The sequence below is a fragment of the Gopherus evgoodei genome, chromosome 7, assembly GCF_007399415.2.
Source record: "Gopherus evgoodei ecotype Sinaloan lineage chromosome 7, rGopEvg1_v1.p, whole genome shotgun sequence".
Classification (NCBI taxonomy): Eukaryota; Metazoa; Chordata; order Testudines; family Testudinidae; genus Gopherus; species Gopherus evgoodei.
The window spans coordinates 136,695-155,390 of NC_044328.1; the positions used below are offsets into that span (position 1 = coordinate 136,695).

The window sequence follows — 18,696 nt, forward strand, 5'->3', positions numbered from 1 at the left end:
AATTCCCATCCCCCACTGCGAGGGCACAGGTCAAGTAGCATCTGGAAAGGACACCAGCAGCTTTGCTCAGAACAAGTGAAATACAGCACTGTCTCCTATCCTCTCTTTACATAATACGTCTGGGACAAAAATATTGACCCTGATCTCTTCCCTCCCCTCCCCCAGAGACCATCCAAGAGCAGGACATCAATACCCTCCAACCCTGCACAAGACCAGGGCACTGAGCCCACCTGTCCCTACCTTGAGGACCTACCCGAGACCAAAACACTGACCCCAATACCCCATAGGATCCGTATAAGACTGGGATGTTGACTCCTGATTCCTTAAGGTCCACATGCTCTCATGATACTAACCAGATCTCCTCACCCAAGGACTCAAATGAAGTCAGGACACTAACCCCAGCCCTTGTAAGGATCCATGTGAAACTAGGGCACTGACCCAGAACTGAAGTGTGAACCGCTGCTGCAGAGAGTTCCCAGAGACACTGGTCACTTTAAGCTGGACAGAGACATTCTGGATTCCATGGGTCCCATTGAACTCTATTTCATAGATCACCTGCAAGTCCAACACAGAGGACGATCAGAGAAAAGGCAAGGACCTAGGGCCTTAACTCCAGCCCTGCACTGCCTCAATGATGGTGGAAGGGTGGTTCAGGTACCTCAGAAACAACATTGTGACAGGTGTTGCCATCCATCTGGGGAGCTCCAGGCTGTGTGACAGGGGTGATTCTCACCTGGAGGCAGAAAAAATAAAAATATCAGTTAATCCAGTAACGAGTGGAGTGGGACCATCCATCCCTGATGTGGACGTTACTTACCATAACTGGAGGTTCTTCGAGATATGTGGTCCCTATCTGTATTCCTGACTGAGGGTATAACAGTCAATGCAAGTCAACACTTCTCCAGTTCCTCTTCTTATTGCAAATCCAACTTGATCTGAAGCAGAGGGGAGGGAGGGCAAGTAGTGGAATACAGCTAGGGACCACACTTCTCAAAGAACCTCCAGTAACAGTAAGTAACTTCCACTTCTTTTTCAAGTGATGGTCCCTGTGTGTATTCCATACCTGGGTGACTGGCAAGCAATGTTCAGACTGCAGGAGGGTGCAAGAAAGCTGGTAACAAAGATGCTTGCAATACTCCCATTCCTACCACTTTATCCACAGCTGATCCCTGACCTAGAGCGTAGTGTGTTGCAAACATATGAACAGAACTCCAAGTTGCTGCCCTGTCCTGCAGTGGGACATCAGATAGGGATGCTATAGAGGCAGGAATTCTTGCTATTTTGTAGCACTCTAAAGATGCATCCCAAAACCCACTTAGAAATTCTCTGGGAGTATATGGCTTGCCTACACAATCTTTCTGCTATGGCAGTAAAAAAACTCAGAGATTTCTAATGGATTTGGTTCTTTGAAGATAGAACACCAGGGTGTACTGGATGTCAAGGAAGTGAATCTCTTCTCTTCAGAGGAAGCATCGGGTTTTGGGAAAAATACAAATAAGTGTATTGTTCGATTGATGTGAAACTCAGAATCAATCTTGGGGAGAAATCTGGAGCATACCCAGGGGAAAATTTCTCTTGCTAAACACTGTACAGGGATGGTCTGCGATGATGGCTCCTAGCTCACTGACCCTCCTGGCTGAAGTGATGGCCACTAAAAACACCACCTTCATGGACAGGTGGGTCATGGCACATGTTGCCACAGGTTCGAAGGGTAGTTCTGTGAGTGTCAACAGGGCAAGGTTAAGGTCCCATTGAGGCACAGGTTTAAGGATTGGTGGGAAGGTCCTGATCAAGACCTTCATAAATCGTAACATCGTTTCACGGGTGCTAGGTGTACCCGCAGCAAACTAAGAGCTAGACCTGAATTCTTCAAGATTTAGAGCGAGTCCAGGACAGCCAGAATGCCCATAGTATCTAATAAACGTTGGTGGAGTCATGCCCAGACCAAAAAGCACCTCCATTTGGTTAGATAGTAGGTTCTAGTGGAATTCTTTCTACTTTGATTAAGGGTTTCCTGAATGCGGGCAGAGCATAAGCATTCTATTTCTGATGCTCATCCAAATACCAGGCCATAAAGTGGAATGAGCCAGGTGGGGTGGTTGATTTTCCCCCTATGCTGGATTAGGAGATCCAGAAATGGGTGGTCCTGATAAATGGGTGGGTGGACACAGTTAGAAGTTTCATGAACTGTCTGGTCCAGTAAGGTACTATGAGAATATTGACTTTGTCACTGCATATTTTCTCTATAACTTGGTGGGGGGGAGGGGCGGAAATAGGAGGAAAGGAGGATCTGAGGCCATCCATCCAAGACAGCAGGGGAGCAGCACCCTGGGAGTTGCAACCTATGGCTCCCCTAAAACCAACATAGGAGAAGCTTTCTGTTCATCTAGGATGAAAAGAGATCACATAGTGAGCACCTCATTGTCTAACTATCATGGTTAGAACTGAATCACGAATCTCCCATTCATGATCTGCAGAAAATCTTCTACTTAGCTTGCCTGCAACAGCGTTGTGAATACCCAGGAGGTATACAGCCTGCAGTGTGACATGGTGCCTAACACACCAATTCCAAAGACTGATGTCTTCCAGACAGAGGGGATGAGATCTTGCTCCTCGTTTGTTTATATACACCACCACAGTGATATTGTCCAGCATGAAGGGAAGGAAGACCTTGCACACAAGGCAGACTGCCCTCAGTTCCAGTAAGTTTATATGTAGCCTGGCCTCCCATGGGGTTCAGGTACCCTGAGCAGTGTAGTTGTTCAAATGAGAGCCCCTCATCCCAGAAGGGAGATGTTCGTAACAAGGGTGGTCTTAGGCGCAGGAGGGCTGAAAGAAGTCCCCACAGTGACCTTTTCTGGATTCGACCACTAAGTAAGGGAGGAGATAACTCTGGTGGGAACAGTAAGCTGGAGTCGATGTGGTCCCTGTTCGGTCGGTAAAATCGAGTGGCGCCAAGTTTTCAGACACCATAAGTGGAGTCTGGCAAATGACACCATGTAGGTGCATGCAACCATGTGGCCTAACAGAGAGAGAGACCTGTGCACCATCATTTCCAACTACTCAGGTAAGCAAGTGATCCATCCCTTGTCACCCATTCCCAGCTTCTGGCAAACAGAGGCTAGAGACACCATCCCTGCCCATCTTGTCTAATAGCCATTGATGGACCTGTCCTCCATGAATTTATTAGTTCTTTTTTGAACCCTGTTTTTTTCTTGGCCCTCTTCCACTTTCCACACACCAGAAAGAGAGTCAAGCAACTTCTGAATTAGAAACACACGGGGATTGAAGATATTACTAGAGATTGGCTGAAGTTGAGAGAACAAGTTTTCCCCAACCTCTCAATATGGGGCTGGTGTCTGGAGTTCAGACAATATTCAAATACAGAACAAAGACCCCAAGGTATTGATGCTAGCCTTTGGGGAAAAAACAAACAAACAAACACTGGGTGGGTTTTCATAGATTTCAAGATTAGAAAGGACCAACCACTGTGACCATCTAGTATGATCTCTATTATAACACAAGCCCCAGAATTTACCTGAAATAATTCTTGTTTGTATTAGAGAATCTTTTAGAGAAAGGTCCAGTCTTGATTTAAAAAATTACCAGAGGTGAAGAGTACAGCACAAACTTTGAAAAATTGCTCCTACTGTTGATTCCTCTTACTTAACATTTAGGGCTCTCAAGCAATTAAAACAAATAATCATGATTAATTGCATTGCTAAACAATAATAAAATACCACTTATTTAAATATTTTGAATGTTTTCTACATTTTCAAATATATTGTTTTCAATTACAACACAGAATACAAAGTGTATAGTGCTCATTTATATATATACACATATATTTATTACAAATATTTGCACTGTAAAAACAAAAGAAATAGTATTTTTCAATTCACCTAATACAGGTACTGTAGTGCAATCTCTTCATCATGAAAGTTAAACTTACAAATGTAGAATTATGTACAATAACTGCATTTAAAAACAAAACAACGTAAAACTTTACAACCTACAAGTCCACTCAGTCCTACTTCTTGTTCAGCCAATTGCTCAGACAAACAAGTTTGATTATAATTTGCAGGAGATAATGCTGCCTGCTTCTTGTTTACAATGTCACCTGAAAGTGAGAACAGGCATTTGCATGGCACTGTTGTAGCTGGCATCGCAAGATATTTACATGCCAGATGTGCTAAAGATTCATATGTCCCTTTATCCTTGGACCACCATTTCAGAGGACATACATCCATGCTGATGATGGGTTCTGCTTGATAACAATCCAAAGCAGAGCGGGCTGACACCTGTTCATTTTCATCATTTGAGTCAGATGTCACCAGCAAAAGACTGATTTTATTTTTTGGTGGTTTGGGTTCTGTAGTATCTGCATCGGAGTGTTGCTCTTTTAAGACTTCTGAAAGCATGCTCCACACCTCATCCCTCTCAGATTTTAGATGGCACTTCAGATTCTTAAACCTTGGGTTGAGTACTGCAGTTATTTTTATAAATCTCACATTGGTATTTCTTTGCATTTTGTCAAATTTGCGGTGAAAGTATTCTTAAAATGAACATGTGCTCGGTCATCATCCAAGACTGCTATAACATGAAATATATGGCAGAATGCGAGTAAAACAGAACAGGAGACATACAATTTTCCCCCAAGGAGTTCAGTCACAAATTTAATTAAATGCATTTTTTTTAATGCACATCATCAGCATGGAAGCATGTCCTCTGGAATGGTGGCCAAAGCACCAAGGGGCATATGAATGTTTAGTATATCTGGCACATAAACACCTTGCAATACCAGCTACAAAAGTGCCATGCGAACAGTTGTTCTCACTTGCAGATGACATTATAAATAAGAAGCAGGCAGCAGTAACTCCCGTAAATGTAAACAAACTTTTTTGTCTGAGCAATTGACTGAACAAGAAGTAGGACAGAGGATTTGTAGGCTCTAAAGTTTTATATTATTTTGGTTTCGAGTGCTGTTATGTAACACACACAACACATAAAAATCTACATTTGTAGTTTCAACTTTCATGATAAAGAGATTGCACTACAGTACTTGTATTAGGTGAATTGAAAAATATTATTACTTTTGTTTATCGTTTCTATAGTGAAAATATTTGTAATAAAAATAATTTAAAGTGAGCACTGTACATTGTTTTGCAACAGAAATCAATATATTTGAAAATGTAGAAAAACGTCCAAAAATATTTTATTAAATTTCAATTCGTATGCTATTAACAGTGCGATTAATCACAATTAATTTTTTGAGTTAATCACGAGTTAACTGCAACTAATCAACAGCCCTATTAAAATTTTATGCCTATTTCTAGTTTGAATTTCTCAACCTTCAACTTGTATACTTTTGTCTGCTAGACTGGAGAGCTCAGTATTAAATATCTGTCCTCCCTAGGTATTTACATACTGATCAAGTCACCCCTTTAACCTTCTCTTTGTTAATCTAAATAGATTGAGCTCCTTGAGTTTCACTATAGCAACCAGAGACGAACCCGTGGTGATGTAATACATTTCACTTTAAATAAATAAAAGGTTACAGGAAGTTTATCTCTGAAGTCCGTGGGCCTGAAGTAGTTATTAAAGTCATATTTCACTAACAAAGTTTGGTAGTTAAATGACATAAAATTGCAGACCTGTGGAGGAGAAGACTTTCTTTACCAGGAGGTCTAGTCTCTCAGAGCCCTTATCTGCCAGGGTGAATTTCTGGTAGTGCAGCCAAGCTCTGTCTCCAGTCACCTGCACCACCACAAAGTTGAATATATCCTCCAGTGTTACATAAGTAACAGCCTAGGGTCCGAGGAGTTCCAGCAGTTACACCTGAAGGATTCAGCTCATCTGTTGCAGTTGAATGATCTTTAAATGAACAAGGCAGTGCTGATAATTGGTTCGGATCAGGACTCACAGAACCGGTGGGCAACTGTGCTTTATGCTTTGGTACCACCTTCAGAACGGGCAGATCTTTTTGCCCACCTTGCCTTCCAACCTGGGGGTCTTTGGCAGAGCTGGTTCCATTGGTTCTGAGTGAGACACGACATCTCACCCAACCTGGACTGGCTCAGGGAGGAAACACATTTCTTATTGACTGTCCTTTGCATGGTTTTGTCCTTGTGCCCATCAGAATGCTCTCTACTTTCATGGGGAACACTGAAGGAAGAGCCCTTGGGCTTCAGTGTTAGAGGCTCCACTCCAAGGCACATGCTTGGAGGGCACGGCTGGTTGGCTGCGGCTGACACACAGGGGGTTCTCCTGGGCCTGGATCAGAGAGGGACCTCATAGCCTCCACCATCAGGTACTTTCTTAGGCAAAGTCCCCGTGCCTCTCAAGTTCTGGGTGGTAAGGATCAACAGATACTGCACTTTGCAGATACATGCTGCACTCAGACAGAACAAGCACTGTTTATGTTCATCATTGATGGAGAAGGAGCAAGAGCAAGAAATGCAGTTCTTGAATCCCAGGACTCTGGGCATAATCCTGGAACCAGGGATGGTTTCCCTCAATTGGGGAGGAAAAAACTACTCTAAACTTATTAGAAAATTAAATGACTAAACTAAAATATAAACTACTTAAAATATTTTCTACTTTACAGGTTATAGTGAAGGAGGACATGACTCCAACTCAGGCTATGCAGAGGTAAGAAGGAACTGGAGAGGCATTGACCCGCCCTGCCTCAGATATCCTTGGTTGGGAGCACAAGGGAAACTACTGCACGTGCAGATCAACGGACACTGCTTTTGAAGAATTTCCAGACTCGGACCTGCATGTGTACCCATGTGTGGAAAACACACAGGGATCATCACTTGAAGAAGAATTGGGGCCTTCCTCCGCCTCCTCTTTCCAAACCACTTCCAAGTCTGAGTCCTTTCCCTTCTCAACCACATTTCTGTCTGTGACCTGCCCTTCCATTCCCAATCTATCCCAGAACCGGAGCCTGCTCTCTACCCCATCTCTGCCCATCCCAGTCAAAGATCTTCCACACACTCACGTACACATCACCTTAGAGTATACCCCATCTCATATCTGAAACCTTCCTCATATTCCTTTTCCAGAGACAATGTGGCTTTCTCCTCCAAAACCTTGTCTCAGACACAGAACTTTTCCATTCCCCCAAAGGGTTGGATCAAGCAGCTCATTCTGCATGCCTCAGACTCAGGATTCCCTTCATCTCAGATGCATAAATTATTTTCATTGGCAGAGTCTCACCTGTATGAGCTGGACAATGGTCATATTAACTGGGACCTGGAAAAGAAAAATCAACAGGTGTTTTAACTGTAAGTGCCCAGAGTCACTAGGAAATCACACACCAGTGTCTAGATAATATGGTGATAAGCAGAGCCCTGCCTATTCCAAGGCTATGGAACTCGCCACCAACTTTGTGCTCTAGAATCTAGAAGTATGGTCTAGTGGATATGGCACTGGTCTGAGACCCAGGAGATCTATGTTGTTTTCCTGGTTCTGCTAGTGACCTACTGTGTGCAAAGCCAAATTAAGGTACTACAGGCCTGTGCCCAGGGCTCCCGCAACCAGTGTTAGATGATTACAGAAGAACTTCAGCTTTCATTTACGAAAACGTAATTTTCTAGGTCCCATGGTTGTGAAGTAAACCTTGAAAATACAAATAGTGTAACTGATGCAGTGACATCTGTTTTACTCTGCAAACATCCTGAAAAAATAATTCTGAGAGGAGCAAACTGTCTCATCCATTTCAACAGCATATTAATATTTAGACCAATATTAATTTTAATAAATCTTGGACTGACAGGGAAATTCCCAAAGAATAGAACAGCAATGATGGTGTGCCAATATTCAGAAAGGGAAAACAGGAGGATCCTAGTAAAATACGCCAGCTAGCCCAACATCAACCTCAAGAAAAAGAACTGAAAAGCTGATATCAAATCAATCAAATTCTGGGAATACAATTAATGCAGTCAACATGGTTTTATAGAAAACAGCTCTTGACAAAAAAACTTGATTTAATTATTTGATGTGATTGCAAATCATGAGTGATGTTGAGAAAGTGGATAAGGAAAAGTTATTTACTTATTCCCATAATACAAGAACTAGGGGTCACCAAATGAAATTAATAGGTAGCAGGTTTAAAACAAATAAAAGGAAGTTCTTCTTCACACAGCGCACAGTCAACTTGTGGAACTCCTTACCTGAGGAGGTTATGAAGGCTGGGACTATAACAATGTTTAAAAGGGAACTGGATAAATTCATGGTGGCTAAGTCCATAAATGGCTATTAGCCAGGAAGGGTAAAAAATGGTGTCCCTAGCCTCTGTTCATCAGAGGATGGAGATGGATGGCAGGAGAGAGATCACTTGATCATTGCCTGTTAGCTTCACTCCCTCTGGGGCACCTGACATTGGCCACTGTCGGCAGACAGATACCAGGCTAGATGGACCTTTGGTCTGACCCGGTACGGCCGTTCTTACATTCTTATGTTTGGTTGATGAAGGCGACTGCATAGATGTAATAGATGTATACTTTTGTGAAGCACTTGACTGGGTATCACACAACATTCTGATTAAAAAATTAGCACTATACAATATCAGTACAGCACATATTAAATGGATTAAGAGCTGGCTAGCTGACATATCTCAAAGCAGTTATCAACAGGGGATGTCTTTCTAGTGGGGTTTGTCAGAATCGGTTGAAACCTGATGCTATTCAATCTTTTCATCAATGACCCAGAAGTAAATATAAAATCACTGCTAATAAAATTTGTAGTTGACACAAAGATTGGTGGAAAGGTAATAATGAGTAGGACAGGGCTGTCATACACAGTGATCTGGATCACTTGGTAAACTGGGCCCTGTCAAAGGGCTTGTCTACATCAGAAAGTTGCAACGCTGGTGAGGGAGTTACAGCGCTGCAACTTTGAAGGTGTACACATCTGCAGGGCATCACCAGCGCTGCAACTCCCTGTTTGCAGCGCTGGCCGTACTCCCGTTTTGTCTAGGGTGTAGAGGATCCAGCGCTGGTGATCCAGCGCTGGTAATCCAATGTAGACACTTACCAGCGCTTTTCTTGACCTCCGTGGAAGGAGGAAGCCTCTGGTAATCAAGCTGGTCTCCTTCCCCGGCTTGCTCTCGCGTTCCCGGAACCCCGAGCAAGCAGGTCTCCTTCCCTGCGGTTTGAAGGGTGGTTCGGGGAACGTGAGAGCAAACCGCGGCGAAGCTGGTCTCCTTTCCCGGTTTGCTCTCTCATTCCCGGAACCCCGAGCAAGCAGGTCTCCTTCCCTGCGGTTTGCAGGGTGGTTCGGGGAACGCGAGAGCAAACCGCGGCGAAGCTGGTCTCCTTTCCCGGTTTGCTCTCTCGTTCCCGGAACCCCGAGCAAGCAGGTCTCCTTCCCTGCGGTTTGCAGGGTGGTTCGGGGAACGTGAGAGCAAACCGCGGCGAAGCTGGTCTCCTTTCCCGGTTTGCTCTCTCGTTCCCGGAACCCCGAGCAAGCAGGTCTCCTTCCCTGCGGTTTGCAGGGTGGTTCGGGGAACGCGAGAGCAAACTGCGGCGAAGCTGGTCTCCTTTCCCGGTTTGCTCTCGCGTTCCCCGAACCCCCCTTGAAGCCGCCCAACAGCGCTGCAGTGTGGCCACATCTAACACCACTTGCAGCGCTGGTTGCTGTAAGTGTGGCCACTCTGCAGCGCTGGCCCTATACAGCTGTACTAATACAGCTGTAACAACCAGCGCTGCAAAATTTTAGATGTAGACATGGCCAAAATGTGTTTTAATATAGCTACATGCAAGGTCATACATCTAAGAACAATGAATGTAGGTCACTATTACAGGGTGAGCTGACCTTTTCATGGGTTGGACCTCAGTTAAATCCTAGTGAGGCAAATAGAAAGGAGCACAAACACTGACAAATTAAGCGCAAGAGTGTAATAAGAAAAGCCAAAGAGGAGTTTGAAGAATGGCAAGCCAAAAAACTCCAAAGGTAAGAACAAAATGTTTTTTAAGTACATCAGAAGCAGGAAGCCTGCTAAATAACCAGTGGGGCCCCTTGATGATCAAGATACAAAAGGAGTGCTTAAAGACAATAAAGTCATTGCGGAGAAACTAAATGGATTCTTTGCTTCAGTCTTCACTGCTGAGGATGTTAGGGAGATTCCCGAACCTGAGCCGGCTTTTGTAGGTGACAAATCTGAGGAACTGTCACAGATTGAAGTGTCACTAGAGGAGGTTTTGGAATGAATTGATAAATTCAGCATTAACAAGTCGCTGGGACCAGATGGGATTCACCCAAGAGTTCTGAAAGAACTCAAATGTGAAGTTGCAGAACTATTAACTACGGTTTGTAACCTGACCTTTAAATTGGCTTCTGTACCCAATGACTGGAAGTTAGCTAATGTAACACCAATATTTAAAAAGGGCTCTAGAGGTGATCTCAGTAATTACAGACCAGTAAGTCTAACATCGGTACCGGGCAAATTAGTTGAAACAATAGTTAAGAATAAAATTGTCAGACACATAGAAAAACAAACTGTTGAGCAATAGTCAACATGGTTTCTGTAAAGGGAAATCGTGTCTTACTAATCTATTACAGTTCTTTGAAGAGGTCAACAAATATGTGGATCCAATGGACGTAGTGTACTTAGATTTCCAGGAAGCCTTTGACAAGGTCCCTCACCAAAGGCTCTTACGTAAATTAAGCTGTCATGGGATAAAAGGGAAGGTCCTTTCATGGATTGAGAACTGGTTAAAAGACAGGGAACAAAGGGTAGGAATTAATGGTAAATTCTCAGAATGGAGAGGGGTAACTAGTGGTGTTCCCCAAGGGTCAGTCCTAGGACCAATCCTATTCAATTTATTCATAAATGACCTGGAGAAAGGGGTAAACAGTGAGGTGGCAAAGTTCACAGATGATACTAAACTGCTCAAGATAGTTAAGACCAAAGCAGACTGTGAAGAACTTCAAAAAGATCTCACAAAACTAAGTGATTGGGCAACAAAATGGCAAATGAAATTGAATGTGGATAAATGTAAAGTAATGCACATTGGAAAAAATAACCCCAACTATACATACAATATGATGGGGGCTAATTTACCTACAACGAGTCAGGAAAAAGATCTTGGAGTCATCATGGAGAATTCTCTGAAGACGTCCGTGCAGAGGCGGTCAAAAAAGCAAACAGGATGTTAGGAATCATTAAAAAAGGGAGAGAAAATAAGACTGAGAATATATTATTGCCCTTATATAAATCCATGGTATGCCCATATCTCGAATACTGTGTACAGATGTGGTCTTCTCACCTCAAAAAAGATATACTGGCATTAGAAAAGGTTCAGAAAAGGGCAACTAAAATGATTAGAGGTTTGGAGAGGGTCCCATATGAGGAAAGATTCAAGAGGCTAGGCCTCTTCAGCTTGGAAAAGAGGAAACAAAGGGGAGATATGATAGAGGTCTATAAAATCATGAGTAATGTGGAGAAAGTGGATAAGGAAAAGTTATTTACTTATTCCCATAATACAAGAACTAGGGGTCACCAAATGAAATTAATAGGCAGCAGGTTTAAAACAAATAAAAGGAAGTTCTTCACGCAGTGCACAGTCAACTTGTGGAACTCCTTACCTGAGGAGGTTGTGAAGGCTAGGACTATAACAGCGTTTAAAAAGGAACTGGATAAATTCATGGTGGTTAAGTCCATAAATGGCTATTAGCCAGGATGGGTAAGGAATAGTGTCCCTAGCCTCTGTTTGTCGGAGGATGGAGGTGGATGGCAGGAGAGAGATCACTTGATCATTGCCTGTTAGGTTCACTCCCTCTGGGGCACCTGGCATTGGCCACTGTCGGTAGACAGGATAGTGGGCTAGATGGACCTTTGGTCTGACCCAGTATGGCTGTTCTTATGTTCTTAAGGGCAAGATTAGAAAGGCAAAGGCACAAAATGAGCTCAAACTAGCTACAGGAATAAAGGAAAAGAAGACAACTTTTTATCAAGCCATTAGAAGCAAGAGGAAGACCAAGGACAGGGTAGGCCCGCTATTCAGTGAGAAGGGAGAAACAGTAACAGGAAACTTTGAAATAGCAGAGATGCTTAATGACTTTGTTTTGGTCTTCACTATGAAGTCTGAAGGAATGCCTAACATAATCACTGCTGATAGGAAGGGGGTAGGTTTAGAAGATAAAATAAAAAAAGAACAAGTTAAAAATCACTTAGAAAAGTTAGATACCTGGAAGTCACCAGGGTCTGATGAAATGCATCCTAGACTACTCAAGGAGCTAATAAAGAGATATCTGAGCCTCTAACTATTATCTTTAGAAAATCATGGGAGACAGGAGAGATTCCAGAAGACTAGAAAAGGGCAAATATAGTGCCCATCTTCAAAAAGGGAAATAAGAACAACCCCGGAAACTACAGACCAGTTAGTTTAATTTCTGTGACAGGGAAGATAATGGAGCAAGTAATTAAGGAAATCATCTGCAAACACTTGGAAGGTGGTAAACTGATAGGGAATAGCCTGCATGGATTTGTAAAGAACAAATCATGTCAAACCAATCCAACAGCTTTCTTTGATAGGATAACAAGTCTTGTGGATAAGGGAGAAGTGGTGGATGTGGTATACCTAGACTTTAGTGAGGGATTTGATATGGTCTCGCATGATAGTCTTATTAATAAACTAGGCAAATACAACTTAGATGGGGCTACTATAAGGTGGTTCATATTTGGCTGGATAATCATACTCAGAGAATAGTTTTCAATGGTTCCCAATCCTGCTGGAAAGGTATAACAAGTGGGGTTCCGCAGGGGTCTGTTTTGGGACCGGCTCTGTTCAATATCTTCATCAACGACTTACATATTGGCATAGAAAGTACGCTTATTAAGTTCGCAGATGATACCAAACTGGGAGGGATTGCAACTGCTTTGAAGGATAGGGTCATATTTCAAAATGATCTGGACAAATTGGAGAAATGGTCTGAGGTAAACAGGATGAAGTTTAATAAAGACAAATGCAAAGTGCTCCACTTAGGAAGGAATAATCAGTTTCACACACACAGAATGGGAAGAGACTGTCTAGGAAGGAGTACAGCAGAAAGGGATCTACCTAGGGGTCACAGTGGACCACAAGCTAAATGTGAGTCAACAGTGTGATGCTGTTGCAAAAAAAGCAAACATGATTCTGGGATGCTGTGACGTTGTGGTTCTGGCGGGACCCAACTGAGAGCGCCAATTCAGGACCAATTGCTCAAACAGGGCAGTCACAGCCCAAGGCTGGGGTTTTTCCACCTCTAAGGCAAACCAAACCAGCCAGACAAAAAGGAATTCGGTTTTACCCCACTGGCTAACCACAAGTCACACAAGCAATTTCCTTAGACACACCAGTCTTCCAGTGTCACCACCAGTGCCACCCGTCCTGGGACAAATGGTTATGAAAACCAACACCCCAGTAAAAGAAAAAGGTTCTCTCGATCCCAAAGGACCAAGCTCCAGACCCAGGTCAATATACACATTAGATCTTACCCACAAATCACGCTGTTGCCAATCCTTTAGAATCTAAAATCTAAAGGTTTATTCATAAAGGGAAAAAGATAGAGATGAGAGCTAGAATTGGTTAAATGGAATCAATTACATACAGGAATGGCAAAGGTCTTAGTTCAGGCTTGTAGCAGTGATGGAGTAAATTGCAGGTTCAAATCAAGTCTCTGGAGAACATCCCCCACTGGGATGGGTCCTCAGTCCCTTGTGTAGAGCTTCAGCTTGTAGCAAAATCCCTCCAGAGGTAAGAAGCAGGATTGAAGACAAAATGGAGATGAGGCCTCTGCCTTATATAGGCTTTTCCAAGTGTAAGAACACTCCTTTGTTCCTGCTGTGGAAAGTTACAGCAAAATGGAGTTTGCAGTCACATGGGCCAGTTTCTGCACACCCTGCTGAGTCACAGGGCGTAACTGCCTTCTCTCGATGGGACAATTGTGTAGGTGATGGTCCTTAATGGGCCATCAAGCAGGCTAAACAGAGCTGACACCAACTTGTCTGGGATCTTTCCCAGTAACACAACACAAGTTTGCAATACAGACAGCATATAGCCAATATTCATAACTTCAACTACCAAAATGCTACAGACATACAGACAGCATAATCATAACCAGTAATCCGTAACCTAGTCTTAGACACCTTATATGACCCCCTGTACCTAGGATTTGGTGCCACTACAGGACCTTGGTTGCAACCCATGTTCTATATGGTCCTAGTTTATATCAATAACGTCACAGATGCATTAACAGGCGTGTTGTGAGCAAGACACGAGAAGTCATTCTTCCGCTCTACTCTGTGCTGATTAGGCCTCAACTGGAGTATTGTGTCCAGTTCTGGGCACCGCATTTCAAGAAAGATGTGGAGAAATTGGAGAGGGTCCAGAGAAGAGCAATAAGAATGATTAAAGGTCTTGAGAACATTGGGTTTGTTTAGTTTGGAAAAGAGAAGACTGAGAGGGGACATGATAGCAGTTTTCAGATATCTAAAAGGTGTCATAAGGAGGAGGGAGAAAACTTGTTCACCTTAGCCTCTACGGATAAAACAAGAAGCAATGGGCTTAAACTGCAGCAAGGGAGGTTTAGGCTGAACATTAAGAAAAAGTTCCTAACTGTCAGGGTGGTTAAACACTGGAATAAATCGTGTAGGGAGGTTGTGGAATCTCCATCTCTGGAGATATTTAAGAGTAGGTTAGAGAATTGTCTATCAGGGATGGTCTAGACAGTATATGGTCCTGCCATGAGGGCAGGGGGCTGGACTTGATGACCTCTCGAGCTCCCTTCCAGTCCTATCTATCCAACTACACACTCAACCCAGAAGAAAAGTCTGTCCTATTTCTGCCCTGCCACCCCCATCAATATGATACAGTTCTGCGGCGATCTGGAAGCCTACTTCCGCCGTCTCCGACTCAAAGAATACTTTCAGGACAACACTGAACAGCGCACTGATACACAGGTACCCACCCACCAACAGCACAAGAAGAAGAACTCCACATGGACTCCTCCTGAGGGTCGAAATGACAGTCTGGACCTCTACATTGAATGCTTCTGTCGACGTGCACAGGCAGAAATTGTGGAAAAACAACATCGCTTGCCTCATAACCTAAGTCATACAGAACGCAATGCCATCCACAGCCTCAGAAACCACCCTGACATTATCATCAAAGAGGCTGATAAAGGAGGTGCTGTTGTCATCATGAACAGGTCTGACTACCAAAAGGACGCTGCCAGACAACTCTCCAACACCACTTTCTACAGGCCACTTCCCTCAGATCCCACTGAGGAATACACTAAGAAACTGCAACATCTACTCAGGACACTCCCTACACTAACACCGGAACAAATCAACATACCCTTAGAGCCCCGACCAGGGTTATTCTATCTACTACCCAAGATCCACAAACCCGGAAATCCTGGACGCCCCATCATCTCGGGCATTGGCACTCTCACTGAAGGACTGTCTGGATATGTGGACTCTCTACTCAGATCCCATGCCACCAGCACTCCCAGCTATCTCCGTGACACCACTGATTTCCTGAGGAAACTACAATGCATTGGTGACCTTCCAGAAAACATCATCCTAGCCACCATGGACGTAGAGGCTCTCTACACAAACATCCCACATACAGACGGAATACAAGCTGTCAGGAACAGTATCCCTGATGATGCTACAGCACAACTGGCTGCTGAGCTCTGTGCCTTAATCCTCACACACAACTATTTCAAATTTGATGACAATATATATCTCCAGATCAGTGGCACAGCTATGGGCACCCGCATGGCCCCACAATATGCCAATATTTTTATGGCTGACCTGGAACAACGCTTCCTCAGCTCTCGTCCACTCAGGCCCCTTCTCTACCTATGCTACATTGATGACATCTTCATCATCGGGACCAATGGGAAGGAGTCTCTGGAAAAATTCCACCACGATTTCAACAGCTTCCACCCCACCATCAACCTCAGCCTGGACCAATCTACACGGGAGGTCCACTTCCTAGACACCACTGTGCAAATAAGTGATGGTCACATTACCACCACCCTATACCGAAAACCTACCGACCGCTATGCCTACCTTCATGCCTCCAGCTTCCATCCCGGGCACATCACACAATCCATTGTCTACAGCCAAGCACTGAGGTACAACCGCATCTGCTCTAACCCCTCAGACAGAGACCAACACCTACAAAATCTCCACCAAGCATTCTCAAAACTACAATACCCGCACGAGGAAATAAGGACACAGATCAACAGAGCCAGACGTGTACCCAGAAGCCTCCTACTGGAAGACAAACCCAAGAAAGAAACCAACAGGACTCCACTGACCATCACATACAGTCCCCAGCTAAAACCTCTCCAACGCATCTTCAGGGACCTACAACCCATCCTGAACAATGACCCCACACTTTCACAGGCCTTAGGTGGCAGGCCAGTCCTCGCCCACAGGCAACCTGCCAATCTGAAACATATTCTCACCAGTAACTGCACACCACAACATAGGAACTCTAGCTCAGGAACCAATCCATGTAACAAACCTCGATGCCAACTCTGCCCACATATCTACACCAGCGACACCATCACAGCACCTAACCAGATCAGCCACACCATCACCAGTTCATTCACCTGCACGTCCACCAATGTAATATACGCCATCATATGCCAGCAATGCCCCTCTGCTATGTACATCGGCCAAACTGGACAGTCGCTTCGGAAAAGGATAAATGGACACAAATCAGATATTAGGAATGGCAATATACAAAAACCTGTAGGAGAACACTCCAACCTCCCTGGCCACACTATAGCAGACCTTAAGGTGGCCATCCTGCAGCAAAAAAACTTCAGGACCGGACTTCAAAGAGAAACTGCTGAGCTTCAGTTCATCTGCAAATTTGACACCATCAGCTCAGGATTAAAGAAAGACTGTGAATGGCTTGCCAATTACAGAACCAGTTTCTCCTCCCTTGGTTTTCATACCTCAGCTGCTAGAACAGGGCCTCATCCTCCCTGATTGAACTACCTCATTATCTCTAGCTTGCCTGCATATATATACCTGCCCCTGGAAATTTCCACTACATGCATCTGACGAAATGGGTATTCACCCACGAAAGCTCATGCTCCAAAAAGTCTGTTAGACTATAAGGTGCCACAGGATTCTTTGCTGCTTTTACAGATCCAGACTAACACGGCTACCCCTCTGATACTTCCAGTCCTAGAATCTATGAATCTAGAAGTATTGCAGTAGGACAAGGTTTAGAGAAACAGTCTCTTGATACCTTAAATGATTGCTTTCTAGAGCACCAGGAGAGGCTATGTTTGATCTGGGACTAACAATCACACTGTACCTATTGGATTCCAGGCCTAACAATCACACTGTACCTATTGGGTGTCCGGGAAGTGGGCGGGCGAAGCCCGCCCACTGCTAAAGGATCCTCCCCCAGCCTAAGGGGAGGAACCACAGGGCCACAGAACCCACTGAGTGCGGGGGACAACTAATAAAAGAACAGGGACAGGAGTGAGGTCAAAGGGTCAGAAGGAGGGAACCTAACGGGGACACCGAGCAGAGAACCCCGGACAGCGCCCACTGCTCCTCGAAGGCGTCAAGGGAGCCAGTGGATGCCGCCCAGAGGAACTCCGCCCGGATACGTGATCGGACCATGGAGCGGAAGCAAGCCCCACAGTCACCGGAGTCTCCGTCGGCCAACCTCCCCTCCCTGGTCGCGTGGATGGCCTTTTTCGCCAGGGCGAGGAGGAGGTTGACCAGGAGGTCCCGGGACTTCGTGGGGCCACGGATAGGGAGTGCATACAAAAGGAGGTGAGGGGAAAAGTGTAACCAAAAACGTAAGAGGATGGCAACAATCACACTGTAGCAGGTCAGTTACCCTGCTCCTAGAGAAAAGGCTAGGCTAATTGGGGAAGTAGGCACAGCTGGGGCCATGCCCCAGTCAGGCCACATTTGGCCCTGTTATAAGGGCTCAGGGAGGAGCTGGCTCAGTCTCTCTCTAGTGGTGGAGACAGAAGGACCTAGCTGCCTCGGAGCAGGGTACCAGAGGTAGCGAGGTGCTGGGGAGTTCCAGCCTGGCAACTCCCCAGGCTGCAGGCCTTGTTCACGGCTTAAAGAGAGGTACTGGGCTGCAGGGAAAGGCAGCGGATCCAAAACCCCCCTTGCCAGTGATGAGTGGTTTACAGACTACAGTCTGCCCCAGTGAGCAGGGGGGCTAGATGATGACTGGCAGTAGCCACTGAAGCCAGGTTGGGATAGAGAGTTGGGGGTTGCCCTGGAAGGGGAGACCCAGATTGTGGGTTACTTCTGAGGGCAGCCCACCAAGGTAAAGGGCACTGGGGTCTGGAAGGGACATGGGGGCCAGCAGCAGGTGAGCCATTGGCCAGCAGAGGGTGCTCTGGGCTGGAATTGAGCTAATTCCCAGGAAAAGCAGCAGGAGGTGCAGCGCCGGTGAGTTGTTGCCTCGCTACACGTGGTGCAGAATGTGGGCATGTATGGTCCACCCCTGATACAAGGGGCAGAGCAAGAACTGTGGGACTATTGCCCAGAGATCAGGAAAAAGGGGATGATGGATCCTGGCTATACTGGGGTTTTCTTTGCGGAGGCCCAAGGTGCTACCCCTGGTTGGGGACAGGCGTCAGTGCCCTGGTGAAAGGGGGCTGATGACCCCCAGAGACTCTGAGAGGTGCAGTGAACAGTTGGGC

The 18,696-nt window shown here is 45.0% G+C and overlaps 1 protein-coding gene across 1 annotated transcript in view; it reads right to left on the bottom strand.

The window, feature by feature from the left end:
• Positions 1 to 18,696, bottom strand: part of TCTN3 (tectonic family member 3) — a 95,206-nt gene that overhangs the window by 35,862 nt on the left and 40,648 nt on the right. Inside the window, exons 8-10 of the mRNA XM_030568813.1 lie at positions 7,222 to 7,257; positions 659 to 733; positions 439 to 555 (exon numbers count right to left, since the gene is read on the bottom strand). Of these exons, the coding sequence (XP_030424673.1) occupies positions 439 to 555; positions 659 to 733; positions 7,222 to 7,257 (228 nt within the window). The remainder of the gene's footprint in view (positions 1 to 438; positions 556 to 658; positions 734 to 7,221; positions 7,258 to 18,696) is intronic.